We start from the raw sequence: 16,716 nt of genomic DNA on the forward strand, positions 1-16,716 counted from the left end.
TTTTTGTGTCTTTTGGGTAGATACCTAGGAGTGGGATTGCTGGGTCATAGGGAAGCTCCATGTTTAGCAGTTTGAGGAACCTCCAGTTTTCCATATTGTTTGTACTCATTTGCATTCCCACCAGCAGTGCAAGAGAGTTTCTTTTTCTCCACATCTTCACCAATATTTGTTGTTATTTTAAGATGTGCCCTTATCACTGGGTTGAGGTGGTATCTCATTGTGGTTTTAATTTGCATCTCCCTTATTACAAATGATGTTGAACATTTTTTTCATATGCTTGTTGGCTATCTGCATTTCCTCTTTGGAGAAGTGTCTTCTTAATTCTTCTGCCCATTTTTTGATGAAGTTATTTATTTTTGCTGAGTAGTTCATCAGTTCTTTGTATGTCTTTGTGATCAATCTGTTATCGCTAGTTTTATATAAGAAATTTTTTTCCCATTCAGTGGGATGTCTGTCTTTTGTTGTGTCTCTTTTGCTGTACAGAAGCTCTTTTATTTGAGGTATCCCATCTATTTATCCTTGCTTTCAGTATCGTTGCATTAGGTGCTGTATCTTTAAAGATGTTACTGAAGTGTATGTCGTGTAGTGTTGGACCATATTTGTTTCCAGGCATTTTATGGCTTCCATTCTTATAAGTCTTTCATCCACTTCGAGTTGATTTTTGTGTATGGTATGAGGCAGTGATATAGTTTCATTTTTTTGAATGTAGCTTCCCATTTTTCACAGCACCATTTGCTGAACAAATTTTCTTTGTTCCATTGTATCTTCTTTGCTCCTTTGTCAAAGATTAGCTGTCCATAAACCTGCTGGTCTGTATGCTGTTCTTGTTCCAGAACCATGCAGTTTTGATTATTTTGGCTTTGTCGTATAACTTGAAGTTTGGGATTGTAATGCTTCCTTTCTCTTTCTTCTAGTCATGAGAGTTTTGGCTCTTCGAGGTCTTTTATTGTTCCATATAAATCTCATCAGTATTTTTTCTATTTCTTTGAAGAATGTCATTGAAACTTTTATTGGGATGGCATTAAATCTGTATATCGCTTTTGGTGGGATGGCCATTTTAATGATGTTAATTTTCCTGACCCAGGAGTAGGGGATGTCTTTCCGTTTCATGGTGTCTTGTATACCTTTTAATAGTGTTTCGTAATTTTCTTTGTATAGGTCTCTCTTGTTAGGTTGATTTCCAGATATTTGATTCTTTTTGTTTTAATTGAAAAGGGTTTTTTTTTTTTAAAAATTATATCTGCTTCTTCTGACTGATTGGTTGTGTATAAAAAGGCCTCTGACTTTTGTGTGTTGATTTTATATCCTGCTACCTTGCTAAACTGGTTGATGGTTTTGATTAGTTTATCTATGGTGTTTTTAGGGTTTTCCATGTAAATTAACATATGTCTGCAAATAAGGACAGTTTTACTACTTCTTTCCCTATTTGGATTCCTTACATGTCTTTTTGCTGTCTTATTGCTCTGGCTAGAACTTCCAATATTATGTTGAAGAACATTGGAGATAATGGACACCCTTGTCTTGTTCCTAATCTCAAAGGAAAGGTTTTCAGCTTTTCTTCATTGAGGATAATGTTGGCTGTGGGTTTGTCATATATGACTTTTATCATGTTGAGGTATGTTCCTTCTGTTCTGAGGATTCCGAGGGCCATTAGCATAAATGGATGTTGAATGTCTTTGCCGCATCTATTGATATGATTATGTGGGTTTTTTTTTTTTTTAAAGATTTATTTTTTTCACACAGAACTTGGGTACAGGCTAGAGATGCGGAGGGTGAGAGGCTTCACCAGAGACAGAGTGGAGAGCAGAACAGGCAGATCGATGAAGTACACTGCTGAGGGGAGCAGCGGGCAGGTCAGGAGAAGTCTGCCATGCCATGTGGTCACCTCCGGGGCAGGCGGGAATCGAACTCATGCGGAAGTGGCTTTAGCTTCTCAGTGCTATGCTTTAACCCACTGCGCCACCAGGGAGGGCCTTTTTGTTTGTTTATCATGATGATTCTGAATTATCTGTCTGGTAGGCTGAGCAGTTCTTATATTCCGTTGGTGATTTCTAGTGACTGACCTTTTTGTGATGTATTTTTCCCCTCTGGACTTAAGCTTGATTGTTTTCTTTTCCACTGTCGTGTATTTTTTAATATTTTCTATTTGTTGAGATACAGTGTTATTTCTTCTGGATGTTCTTTTTGGGATGGCAGAGGGACTTCTAGACACTTTAGTTGTGGAGGGTATTCTGAGCCTTGTTTCAATATCTCCTGTTTTTCGAGCCCCCACTGTGTGAAATTATGTCTGTCATCTCAGCCATTGACAGTCAGCGGTCTCTTGGGTGTTCAGCTTCTTCCATTAACACGTTGAGTCCTTGTCTCTAGAAGGTGCCTGTTGATCATTGTAGCCTTCCGATGTCCTGGGTTCCCTCTATGTTTGCCCATGGGGAGGTGGAGTGAGTTAGAAATACTGTGGTTTCCCTGCAGCTGGGCCTGTGGTTGAGCCAGTCACTGGTTTTGTTCCCTTTTTGAGCACTGTGAGACTTGCAGAGCAGTGCCTTACTAACTCACAGTCTTTTAGGCTACTGTTGTCCAGTAACACCTTGAGTCCTAGCTTATGCTGTGGGGGCAGGGGATACAGGGGTGCAGGGAGCCGCCAAAAGGCTGCAAGCCTCCCAGCTGTGCAGGTTGCTAGACCCCCCCTCAGCACCTCCAGGTTTCTCTGTACCCACTCCAAGCAGTCTTTTCCTGAGCAGTTTTTCCCCACCGTGGGCTTGGGTCCACTCACAGAGCTGAGTTGTCTCTTTAACTCCAGAACTTTACTACAGGTTTTGTGGGTAGCTGCAGTAAGCAGGTAGACCTGTAGCAACTACCTGTAGCAAGTCTCCTGTCTGAGGCACTTCCTAGGGCCTCTCTATGCTAGGATGTGCCCATAGAGGGTGGGGAGAGAGTTAAATTTGTTGCAATTTCCCAGGGTTGGGCCTGTGGTTGAATCAGTCTATCCACAGGTTTTTTTTTTTCAGGGCATGGGAGAGGGGAGTGGGGGGGATGAAAGGGAATGCAGGTGTGGGGGATGCAGGGAACACTAGAAGGGCTGCAAGCCTCCCAGCTGTACAGGCTGCCAGTCCTCCCTCAGCGCCTCAAGGGCTCTTTGTGCCCACTGGGAGCAGTCTCTCCCTGAACAGTCTTTTCCTACCGCTTGGGGTCCACTCACAAAGCAAAGTTGTCTCTCTTTAGCTCCAGGGTTTACAGCATGTTTTGTGGGTGGATGGGGTAAGCAGGAAAAGCAGTAGCAAATCTCCTGTCTGAGGCACTTTCTAGGGCCTCTCTGTGCTAGAGTAAGCCTGTGGAGGGTTGGGGGTGTGTTAAGTGTTGTAGCTTGCCAGGGTTGGGCCTGTTTTTGATTCAGTCAACTGATTGGTTTTTTTTTCTCCTTTTACCTCTGAGTCTCTGTGAACTTGCTGTCCCCGCCATAGTGACTAATGGAGGGAATGAGCCCCCAGGCCTATGCTGTGGGGAGCGGGGATGTAGGGCGCTCTGGAAGGAGCTGCCCCAGCCTACTCTGAGCAGTCTTTCCTGGCAGCTTGTATCTCACTCACTGAGCTGAGTTGTCTCTCCTTATCTCCAGGGTGGTGTGAAGGGCAACATGCCTCACTCTGAGGCACTTTCTAGTGCCTGGGCACTCCCGATGGGGCTGCAGTCTTTCCCCGCAGCTTGGGTTCCACTCATGAAGCTGAGTTGTTTCTCCTTGTGGGGCTGAAGGGCTGCAAGCCTCCCTCTGAGGCATTTCCAGTGCCTGGGTGCTCCCGGATCAGGGCTGCAGTCTTTCCCTGCAGTTTGGGTTCCCACCAAATTCCATTTTTAATCCTCTAGATCAATAATTTTTTTATATCTTTTGTGTAGCTTGTTCGACCAGTCACCATGGTGCCTAGTGTTCCAGGAATTCCAGGTCCTTCCTCTCCCCAGCCAGTACAGTCAGAAGCAAAATTGGTAAGCAAGATTTTATCTGTTCTATACTTTTCTTTCTTTCTTTCTTTCTTTCTTTTTTTGAAGATTTACTTATGCATACAAGAACTTGGGTATAGGCCAGAGGTATGGGTATTGAGACGGTTCACCAGAGACACAGTGGGGACCAGAACAGGCAGTTTGACTGAAACACACTGCTGAGGGGGGAGCAGTGGGCAGGACAGAAGAGGTCTGCTGTGCCATGTGGGTCACCTCATACTGCCGTGGCTGCCCATTCCTTTGTAGTGCTGTGCTTTAACCCATTTTGCCACCAGGGAGGGCTCTGTATATGTACATTTCTTGAACCCATTTAGGTTTTTTTCTATTAAAGTTTCACTGCCAGTGCACAATTGTAAACCAATTTCTAAAAGTGTAGGATGTATTACACTATAAAAGGATCGGAAATATTGGAAAGGAAAGTCCCTACCATACTGGCTAGTTAGTGGTACTTTAAAATAAATGTAATGATTGGAAGTAACATTATGGTTCTTGTCCCTGGTTTGTTTGAATTTTTGCCTGTGGCTTTTTAAACTCCACCTCATGGAGGTTAGAAGTACTACATCTGAAGCTTATATCTAACATCAGCACAGTGGTTGTCAACAGTGATAATATTAGAACAGTATTAGCAAGAATTGTGAAATGGTATGCAGGTTAATGAGCATATCTCACAACATGTAAAGGAAACTGATATTTCTTAGTTGTTTCACACATTAAAAAAAACAGTGTTGTTTAAGGATATATTACAGATTAGGAATCAGGAGACATGTTTTTTTTTTGTTTTTTTTTTAAGATTTTATTTATTTGTACATACAGAACTGGGGTACAGGCCAGAGACTCAGGGGCAGTGAGAGGCTTCAGCAGAGACAGAGTGGGGAGCAGAACAGACAGATCGAGGAAGTACACTGCTGAGGGGAGCAGCGGGCGGGCGGGTCAGGAGAGGTCTGCCACACCATGTGGTCACCTCGGGGCAGGCAGGAATCGAACTCATGCGGAAGTGGCTTTAGCTTCTCAATGCTGTGCTTTAACCTGCTGTGCCACCAGGGAGGGCCCAGGAGACATGTTTTAACTGTAGTCCTAATTCTACTTACTACTCTTCATTAAGCCACTCTCAAATTTTCTGAGGATAAGTTTTTAATCATTTTTAAAATAAATAAATTTTTATTTCTGGGCTCTATAATAGCCCCAGATTCTGTAAAGTTTCTAATTTTTTTTCTAAATACCCTCAAGCTACTTTTGCTTTTTCTTTAGTAAGTGTAATTTTCACTGTATAGTCTTCATGTACTTCAAAGCTAACTTTTCTTAATATCAATTAATGAAAGTATCCCTAGGCAATAATGAATAGTTCATAGACACCTATTGTTTTAGTTCTATGTTAAACACAAAATTAGCTATGTGAATTTTTTATATGTTAAAATTATAAAAACTTGTGTATTGCAAGGCTTTACATCTTTTACTGCTATTCTTCATTAGAGCAAATAATCTGAAATTTGCATGTGATTTTTTGGTTTGTTTTAATAAAACTTGCACATCGTCAGCAGAATTATTTTTATATAACTTAAGTTAAATGAATCAGATCAGATTTAAATATTTTGATTATAAGACTAGGCTATATTTGTAGAAACAATTAATTTTAACACTTTTCCTGGTAACTTTCTTTTAGGTGACCAGGAAATAAATAACATTTTTTTAAAGTGTTTTGTATGATTGCATTTTAAAAAATAGTATGGGTAATATGAAAAAGTCAGTGGTTGAAGGCCCAAAAAATAGAATGGGAGTCACAGATTACTTAAATTTAACAATTCTATTAAAATTTCTTAGAATTTTTGCTGATGTAAAATAACCATAGTTAGAGAATTGCCTGTTTTAATTAATAAGCATGATTGTCTGGTTTTTAGATAACAGAAAAGACTTAGAAATTACTCTTTTTTAAACTTTAACTATGGAAAAAATTTCAAGCATGCAAAGTAAACCCCATATACCTGTCACCTAACTTCCATTATTATCATTATAACTGCTGTTCTTTGTTAACCTGTTCCTCATATCACTCTCTACCCTCACTTTTAATGAACCTTTTTACTTTTTAGTAAGCCATTCTTAATGTAAAATTAATTTATATTGAAATGGACCAATTTTAACTGTACAATTTTGATAGATAAATGCATTCATGTAATCCATTACCTGTATGATGGTATAGAACATTGCCATCTACCTAGAAAGTTTTATATCCCTACATCTATTTCTATCAAGTATTCTGATATTTGTCACCAGCATTTTAAATAATTTTTAAATGTGATTTTTAAAAAATGAAAGTGGAGGTCCACAAATACAAGATTATGTAGTCCTTTCCTTGCTACAGAAAAATTCCTAGGATATCCTTTCTCTATACAATTGTACTGGATCTTGCCAAATTTAGAGCTTAAGGGGTCTTTTTTTGTTATTAAGCACATCAACCATAGATACTTGTCATCTCTATTAATCTTGTCTAATAAATTTAAAAAAAAAAACAACAATATTTTTAACCAAAATGTTACTTTTCTGAATAAGGAAATATTAATCATCTGGCAATTAAAAAAAAGATATAGTAAAGTTTTAAGTAGTATTTTCTAGAATCATTTCTTTAAGACTTTGTGACAAACTGAAAAATATCTGTACACAGTGGGTAGCCAGTGAGTTTTCTGCAGGGGGTTTCTACTGAGAGCTGAAAGAGGGCATCTTGGCAAATGTTCAGAAACCTACATTAACTTAGTTGGGCCCTGCATGGAACCTCATGTTCAGCAGAATTCTTCTGACCTGCCTCTGCATGCCAAACTAATCAGCAAACACCTAATGAGCCCACTCCAAAGAAACAGACTCTCTCCCAACCTACTTCATTTTCATATGTTCTCTGGGGATGGGAAGACAAGACTTCATGAGGACTGATGATGCTGCAAAGACCACAATAATGATAATTAACTTGCTGAATTTAGAAGATTATGCTGTTAATTAGTTGCAAAATAAAGATAAGTAATAGAGCAGCAGATGGTAGGATAACACCCAGGAGAAGGAGGGTTATTACTCTGATGAGCTTTTGTGGCACATATGAAATATGGATCTGACTTTTTCATAAATTGTTTCTAGAGAACATTATGTTTTTCCTTTGAACTATGATGGAATAGTTTGTTCCTACCAAATTCTGAGAGAAGTGATAAAATTTTTAAAGTATAATATGTAACATAGAATTTGAACATCAAATTATCTTAGCAGTTTATCTCTTAAAATGAAGATGACATGTTGGTCAACACAATGAACTATTCATTTTTTAATTAATTAACTTCTTTTTGGTAAAACTTTTTATAAAGGTATAGTCAGTAAGCTAGGAGTCAACAAAGAATTTCTGACCCTATCTCAGCTTATAGCTCACTCTGATTCTGGGAAGTAACTTTATTCTTTACACCTTATTTTCTTTATAATGGTGTTTGGAATACTTGATTTTTGTTATCTCTATTCTATTGTAAAATAAATAGATTATTTTCTTTTCATTATTTTTAACCAAATTATTTGTCCTTCTTTAAAGTGTCTTTCACAAATATATGTGGATGGATTGTCGATATTCTTAAGTCGACAAATATGTGTGGGTGGATTTTTGGTATTCTTATATTGATTATAAAACATACATGAATAGATAAAATTTTTCACTAACCCATTCTAATTTTTTTTTAGTATACATATATTTTTATTGTTGTTTTTCAAGCCTGCAGTTCAGAGCAGTTAATTAACCCTTGAAAATTATTTTCTTACATTTTATACCCAGTGGCATACTTTTCAAGTCAGACCCATTGTAATCAATGTAACAGCATGGAGCAAACATTAGCGCTTCCTCACTGGATGAGTACTGTATACCCTAGGGCAGTCAAGAGAGGATAATGAATGAATACTGATGCAGCTTTTAAGTGCGCTATAAGATAGTAACTTGCCCTACTAAAGATTATTCAAGAGAGTGATGTTTATGTACTTCAGATTCCCCTATGTGCAGTTACTGTATTTCATTAATTCTTAAGAGTTAAACTCTTCCCTATAAAACTTTAAATGCGCTTCAGTTTTGTGATGTTTTCTACCTAAGGATTTGAAATTTTAATAGTACATAGCTTACCAAGCCACCATTTACATTTATTTATGTATATTTTATATCCAGAAATGAAAGCCATAAGCTAATACTATATACTAGGTACTCTTCATTGTCCATTGTCTGACAATTTTTAACTATGTAGAGTGACCACTTCCCCAGATTTTCTATTTTTTTATTCTGTTCATCAACTCAGTTTCCAACTTTGTCTGTTTTCAATTCTCAATCATTTTGTCTGCCTGATTTACAGCCAACTACCGCTTTGTCATCCATCTAATTTTAGTTTTAATCCATTCACTTCCACATTATCCATCAGTTCAGAGTGTCCCAATTTCCTGTGTCTTCACTGCTAGTGTGGCTATTTCTGTTTATTGAATAAGGAAGGAATCAGTAATTTTGTCGGGATTCAGAAAGGTGTAGCGTATGACATGCTCATAAGAATATACTTAACATGATAAAATATGTCTAATGTTAAACTAGTGCTTAAGATGACCTTGAAGTACATTTTGAAACTACAGAAATGTAGGAAATTTCTTGACTCTTTGCATCTCTATCCCCCATACCAATGCTAAGTAAGTACAGGTTTCAGTTATTTTTTAAGAAATAAGGAAGCAATGATTTGAGAAATTCTCATAGGACTTAAGTCATTTTATATGTGCCATTTAAACTTTATCACAATGTTGCAAAGAAGTTAGGGTTCTCATTTTTGCAGTTGAGGAAACTGAGAAAGACTAAATGGCTTGCTAGTCACACAGATAGTTTGAGGCAGAGTTAAAATTTCCAGGGTAAAGTACAATAGCTTCTTGACTATGTACCTTTTGTATGATAATATTTGTACAGTACACATTACATATATTATAGGGGAATAACCAGGACATTACATACTGTAGTGCTGTTGCTATTCATAAAGCAGTAGTCTGTTAGGAAAACTGGCAAAAACAAGCAGACCTGAGCCTAGGGTGACTTATCTTAGCAATTGCAATATCTGACTTGACTCAATTTTCCGTGGTTGTCTTTTGGATCATTAAGCCATCAAGATTGTATTTTTTGATCTTTCCTTGTGTGTTTAATAACCACGATAATAAATGAAACATGGTGCCATGGAAAAATCATACACTTCAGTTAAAGAGATTCGAATTCAGGTTTTGACCTAGTTTAATGGCTGTCCTACGTTGGGCATAAATCTCTAGTCCCCTAATTTGCAAAATAGGGATATTGTCCTACTAGACACTTCCTGAAAAAACTGATAATAACAGGAATGGATCTCAAGTATATTAAACTATGGAAAGAAGCTAGATTCAAAAGCTATGTACTGTATGGTTCCATATATGTGATATTGGGGAGACAGCAAGACTTTAGGGATCAGAAAACAAGGTCAGTGGTTTCCAGGGGCTGGAGGTGGGAGGGGAACATGACTTGAAGAACACAAGGGCATTTTTTTGGAGTAAAAGAGCTATTCTGTATCATGATTGTAGGGCCTGGTGTATGATGGTATATGTTAAAACCCATAGAACTATATGCTAAAAAGAGTTAATTTTTCTGTATGTCTTTAATAAAGTTTTTTATTTGTTCTCATTTTTAAAATTATACCCAGGATCTGCAAAGATTGGCAGTAAAGAGAAAATGTGCTGTAACACTTGTCCATAAATAATTATTGCCTCAGTAGAAATTTTGTTAACATTTCTATATATTCTTCAATTTTAAGGGACATGGCTAACTTATGACCTACAGAAGACAGACATATAAATAAAGATAATACAAATTTTCGAAAGTTGTAAAATTGTTCTTACTTGGAGTGATGTTGAGGTCCTTTTGGAAATAACTCTTTTATCTGCCTCATTGAGCTATATATCCCTGTAGGGAAAAGAGTAAAGTTTGTCAGGAATCTGTGTTTTTAACATGTAACATCCAGGCAGTTACTTCTAGGAAGTTTGGAAAGGATATACTGGGTATACTGCAACGTAGTTCTTATATCAATATTTGTAGTCATCTTTCTCTGTTTACCTTAATGTGGATTTAGGAAAATATAATAGACTTGTCACTACATAACTGTTGTGATAACACTATTTTGGACTGAAGGGCTATGTCTCACTAAGAGCTATATCAATAATACTAGTCTGAGAGAGCTCTTGGATCCTTGAAGTTCTTTTCATCGCTAAGATGATAATCTTGTGCTAATTATTTCATACTTACAGGTCATAATAATCAATACCCCAAAGATCACATAGACCCATTTTGATCAAAGAAACCCTTTTCTGTCAAGTAGCAAGTTCATTTGTTATTGACCTCTGTTAACAAATCAGTGTACCATTTGATGGAAGAGATAAAAAGAAATAAAGGCAATTTCTGCTTGTGTTGATTAATTTACTTTAATAAAATTAGCTGTTTGTAGTCAACAATGTTTTTTTACTTGTTTCTCAAAAGCTGTTAGGGCTCCCAAAGTATAGAATACTCCAAGTACTAGACAGAGTCTCAGGGTATCTTTCCAAAGGTCCTGTTGTTGGTTTTACTAATATTCACAATATCTTAGGAATACAATGGAATGTGATGAATGGAAACTAATTTTTAGGGCTGAAGATAATGTATGCAGTCTGTAACAAGTACCCATTTTGGACAACCAGACTATGTTGGGAGTTACAGTTGGGTGGGATACTGGGAAATTTGTTTTTAGATTGGTTTTTGCATTTCAGAGATTAAAAGCTGCTTTGACCCAGCAACATCCTCCTGTTACCAATGGCGATACTGTCAAAGGTCATGGTAGTGGATTGGTTAGGACTCAGTCAGAAGAATCTCGGCCACAGTCATTGCAGCAGCCAGCCACATCCACTACAGAAACTCCGGTATGTGCGTAGTTTTATCATTCTACCATTTTGTTATCCTTAAAAATACAAATACAGTGTAACATAAAAATGAATGCATAATACAGGAGGATGTTTGGAAAACCATTTCTAGACTTATTTTCAAAGTGCATTTAGAAGACTTAGAAAATAGTAGTTCATTGTGAAGTATTAATGCTAAAAAAGCAATAGAGCAATTGTTAGTGTTGAGGATACCCAGTGTTTCTGTGTCTGTGTAGCTTGGTCATGACACAATATCCAGCAATATTTTTTAAAGAAAATATTTTTCTGATGATTATATTCAACCACGTTAACATATTATACCAGTGACATAAATCAAATGATTCTTAAAATTTGTGAAATATCACCAAAGAGCAGTTTTACTTTATAGAAATTATATTAGAGATCCTTTTCTCTCTAGTTTTTGATAGCTTACAGGGTGTTTGCTATTTCTAAGTCTCCAGTGTATTTCTACAGTAAAGGGTTACATTTCCGTTAAATGTTTGAGGACTCTATTTAGACCTTTTATCATCCCTATTTAATGAATGTTAGCTTTGGAACTAAGAAACAGAAATTTACAATTCACGAAAAAGGTAAATAGCAAGTTGTAGATTTTCTCTTCAATGTTAAATGTTTGATTTTCTCTTCAATGTTAAATATAAAAGGATGAAGAAAATAGTTCAAGGTTGCTGGTAGCCATAGAAATAATTTTCTAAAAGATTTACTTGTAATTATGAAGGAAAAAAAAATTAAATACTTGATCTTTATGACAGTCAAAATATAAATGAAGTGACCCTCATGGTTTTTAATGCTTGTTACTTAGAAAAATAGTTGAATGATAACTTTTTGAATTTGTGAGAGTGAGAATTAGATGATGTCCTTTGGAACTTTGAACATATATAAGATTTTTGTATGTTGCAGATTAGGAGAACTTTTACTTGTTTCTATCATTTTAAAATATAATTGTAGATAAAAAATTGTTTTTTTCTTCATTGGGTCATGTGCTTGTGGCCACAAACTATTGTTTCCAAGTAGTCATTTTCTGTCACCCATAATCAAGTGTTCTATGGCACAGTTTTGGGGTTTATGAAAGTCTGACAAATACTTAAATATTCTGTACTTCTACACAGTATCACTGTTGACTGAAGATTTCTGTCTCTGGTTGATCCAAGATAACCAGGTTGAGCCATCAAGGAGCAGAGGGGCCAATTAAAATGAAAACTGGATTCCTGTGAAATTCTACCCATCAAAAAAGTGAACATTAATAATTACATTTTAAGAAAAGACTGTAAATTTCAAAAATTGAATAAAAGATAGTTTCTTTAGTTTCAGAGGAGCCAAATGTTTTCTTTCAAAACCTGGTATGCAAAGATGGTTTACTATAAAATGAATTTAAATAGGAAATTAAATTTTTTACATGAACACCTTACAATTACTTATTCAGAGTACTAAATATTGTCAGAATGTTTTTTAAAAGTACACTTGGAAAAATGTAAGTTCTATAGATGATCATTTGTGTTTTCAGTTCACATTTCTATATAAATGCAATGAAAATATTATACAGACTTTAAAGAATATGTTCACTATGATAGTGAATTAGTGAGAACCTTGTTTTAACAATGTTTATTTCTTTCAAGAATTTTTTAAGCCATAGGGTGATTTTCACATTACCCCTGAATATTGGCAAATACAACTTAGGAAATAAAACTAGTAGTATTCCCTTTTAGCCACATTTATGTGGTTTTATTGGTAGTTAAAACTGTAACAAGCTCTTTCACTTGTGTGTATTTTAGGCTTCTCCAGCTCACACAACTCCACAAACTCAAAATACAAGTGGTCGTCGAAGGAGAGCAGCAAACGAAGACCCTGATGAGAAAAGGAGGAAGTTCCTGGAGCGAAATAGAGCAGCAGCTTCAAGATGCCGACAAAAAAGAAAAGTCTGGGTTCAGTCTTTAGAGAAGAAAGCAGAAGACTTAAGTTCATTAAATGGCCAGCTACAGGTAAGCTACATATATGTGAATTTTGTTTCATTTATTTGTCCTAATTCCGTTTTGTCTAGTTAACCATCTATTTTAGAACATATTACTGGATGTGTATGTTATCTACCAGAAAGCATAATTTCGTAAACCTGTTTGATACTGAAATTAAATAACAAAACAGAGAACACCGATCCAGTGAAGAAATTTTAAATATTAAGTGTTTATTTGCATAGTACCTAAAACAGCTGGCTGACACTTTATAAAGTTGTGATATAAAGTTCAAAGAATCTTTGATTTAAAAATGTCTTTTTTTTGGTTTATATTACAACTATATAAAGTTGATTCAATAGCAGTTTTTGTTTTTAATTTCTTTTGTTTTTTGAATTATAAATTTTGTTTTGTTTTGTTTTGTTTAAAGTGAATATAGTGCTCGTGAAAAGTGCCAGATTGACAGCTTTGGAAACTGAAGGACTCTAATTATCCACAGAACAGGTACAATATGGCCAGTGGCAATAGAAATCATTTCATACTGCCCTGCCAGTGTGCCTCAGATACGATTCTTAGTAACCTCAGATGGGGTTACAAAGGTGTTAAGCCTCCTTCCTATGCATATTTTGGTAAGATGTCCAATGACAGTGTTGGGCAGTACCAGGTCTATTTCCTTCGCTTTTTTGTTTTTGTTCAAAGTTTCAGTTTTTGACATTATGGCTATTCTCCTGTAAAACTTTTTAGATTACCAGTTTATGAGCATCTGTTAAAAAGTTGATTTTAATGAATTTCAGTTGTCATTGGTCAACTCTCTGAATTCTTTATTTCCAATTAAGTTATTTCTTCTGTATAATCATAATTAATGATGAGACTTGCTTGCTTCTTAAATCCTTCTTTAAAGATGTCACCAATAGAAATGTCTATTTAAATGCTTTGGAAAATGTTTTTAGCATCAGGCATAGCATTTATGTAAATTTTATGACTTAAAACTTTCTCATATTGACCCTAATATCTTTTAAAGTCCTATGATGTTCTGTGAATATTGACACACTAACTTTAGAACAAATAAATTGCCTTGCAAAACAGTTTTAACTATTTTGAAAAAATTTAAACTTGATCTAACCACATTATATAGACTACACCTATATAATTATATGAAGGCTTGTTAAAAAAGCAGCATGTTATCAAAAACATAATTTTTAGAAAAACTTTGAATTTTTTCCTCTTTAATAAAATGAGACATATTTCAGGCACTAATTTATTTGTATATTATTTAAAAGTTGCTATTCTTTCAACTCTGTAAGAGATATATTAACTATTGTCATTTAAATTTTCAAATATTCATAACAGTGATTTAGGAACATCTGTTTTATGTTTCTGAGAAAATCTGACATGGCTATTTTATAGTTGTGTGACATTAGACATACCATCCTTTGTTTTCCTCTGTTGTCCTACCCATAAACTAGTGCTGATGCTGCTTGTTTGAGTTGTTGTATGCATTATTTGAAATAGAAAAATTTCATTTTAGGAAGATAAAGGAACTGATAATCCTTTGTAATTGGTTTGTTGTGCTTTTTTTTTTATAACTGTTTATTTTTACATTTTTTTTTAATTACAAAAGTTTACTTTTACATCATTTTGTACATTTTTTTTCCCCCATCTCAATTGTAATCCCCACGGGTTTCCCATGTTGCGCTTTTTTAAAACAAATACTGTATTAATATTAAACCACAGGGTGACTTTCACATTACTCATTGTCACTAATGAAATTAAGAAGTAAGTACTGAAAACTATTAATGTATAATAAGTATATGGTACTATTTACAGGATATTCTTGGACTTTTAGTTGGACTGGTTTTCTACTCTGACCCAAATTACAGCAATAACTGCTTTTACTAAATATTGTTGTGCTTTTAATTATATGGTAGCACTAGTCACCATTGCCATTATTAATAACAACAACAGCACTTGTTTTGGAAAACCTTGAAAACTTAATACTCAAAATGTGATCTTTATTACTAATCTTTTTTCTATCATACAAGCTATAATGACTATAAATGTCATTATTTTAATAGTGTTTTTGTATTTTCTAATTTGGGTAGAAATTTTTTGATTGGAAAATAAAGACAAGATTTATTATGTAGATGAAAGCTGACACATCATTTTTGAAGCATGAAATTTATAAATAAAAGACAAATTTAAAGCATCACTATATTAAAACTACTGTTATAGAACATAAGTTTAGTTAATACCTAAAATTAGAAACAGAACTAGTAAAATCAGTATTTTTAATTATTAAAAACTTAGTGGTAGCTAAGAAAAGTTGATAGGCGAAATGATGTATTACTGGGGATTGTCTTTAAAATACTTCTGCAAAAAAGAAATAGAAAAGTCCATCTGAATGTATTAACAGACTCAGGAAATGTCTGTAATATGTGCAGAAAGCAAGTTGGAAACAACCCAAATGCTCCCATCAGTGAACTGTGGTTTATACAGAGTGTGGAGTATTATTCAGCCTTAAAAGGGAATGAAAATATGGTAGAATGAATATGAATCTTAAACTAGTCACATTTTTTTAAAGGTTTATTTATTTATGCATACAGAACTGGGTTACAAGCCAGAGTTGTTGGAGGGCGGGGGGGGGGAGAGAGGTGGGGGGGCAGTGGTGGTTAGAGGATTCACCAGAGACAGTGGGGAGCAGAACAGGCAGATTGAAATACACTGCTGAAGGGAGAAGCAGGTGAGTAGGAGAGGTTTGCTGCACCATGTGGGTCTACTTCACGTTGCAGTGGTTGCAGATAGCTTCATAGTGCTGTGCCTTAATCCGTTGTGCCACCAGGGAGGGCACTCAAAACAGTCATATCTTGCATGGTTTTATTTATATGAAATATCTAGAATAGGTAAACCCATAGAGGCAAAAAACAAACCTGGCAATTGCTTGGGTTAGGGGGAAACAAAGGAATAAAGAGAAATTGATTAATGGACAAGGGTTTTTACTTTGGAGGGATGCACATGTTTTATAACTAGATAGAAGAAGGTGATGATACAACATTGTAAATGTATTAAACACCACTGAATCTTTCACTTAAAAATAGTTAATTCTATATTTGGGGAATTTCAAAACTTCATGAAATTAAAATTGGATCCTTCAATATTTAGCATGATTCTTTTCATTTACAAAGGGTTTATAGTTGGATGGATAAATGTATAGGTATGAAATGAAACCCTAAATTTAAGTAAAATTTTAGGATTGACAGTGTTCCAGCAGGTAACAGTAGTGAAGGGATTAGAAAGCATGAATGGTTAAGAAAAGAGAAAGAATACTTCAATGATAACTTTTTCTAGTCTTCAAAGTAGAAATGATTTTTGTTTTTTGTACAATTTTTTAAAATGACAAATTTTTGTTTCCAGCATATGAAGTGTTTAACATTCTTTATGGTAGATTCATGAAGGAAAAATGTCAGCCTGCCAACATCTAAATAGTTAACTATGAAGAACAAAATGACTTTCAAAAAAGTGGATTGTCCAAGAAAATAAACTACTCTTTATGTTAAAACATTCAGCAACCCTTCATTTTCTTAATACCTTTCATGTGACAGATAGGCTTAATTGATCAGTGTAGTGGGCAGTTAGGACCCATGGTTACTTACATTTAATAAAAGGTTAAGTGTTGAAGCATGATTGTGTTTTTCCCATATGCACATATTTTTTTTTTTCAAAGATTTATTTATTTGTACATACAGAACTGGGGCACAGGCCAGAGGCTCAGGAGTGGCGAGAGGCTTCACCAGAGACAGACTGGGGAGCAGAACAGGCAGATGGA

General features: G+C 35.3%; 1 protein-coding gene across 2 annotated transcripts in view; it reads left to right on the forward strand.

Annotated features, from left to right (window-relative positions):
* The window catches only part of ATF2 (activating transcription factor 2), a 69,686-nt gene that overhangs the window by 39,036 nt on the left and 13,934 nt on the right, over window positions 1-16,716 (forward strand). For both annotated transcript variants that reach the window (XM_004674506.1, XM_004674508.1), the window contains 3 exons: window positions 3,886-3,972; window positions 10,780-10,929; window positions 12,720-12,926. In XM_004674506.1, the coding sequence (XP_004674563.1) occupies window positions 3,886-3,972; window positions 10,780-10,929; window positions 12,720-12,926 (444 nt within the window). The remainder of the gene's footprint in view (window positions 1-3,885; window positions 3,973-10,779; window positions 10,930-12,719; window positions 12,927-16,716) is intronic.

Source organism: Condylura cristata, unplaced genomic scaffold (genome assembly GCF_000260355.1).
Source record: "Condylura cristata isolate star-nosed mole 26May11 unplaced genomic scaffold, ConCri1.0 scaffold00002, whole genome shotgun sequence".
Taxonomy (NCBI): domain Eukaryota; kingdom Metazoa; phylum Chordata; class Mammalia; order Eulipotyphla; family Talpidae; genus Condylura; species Condylura cristata.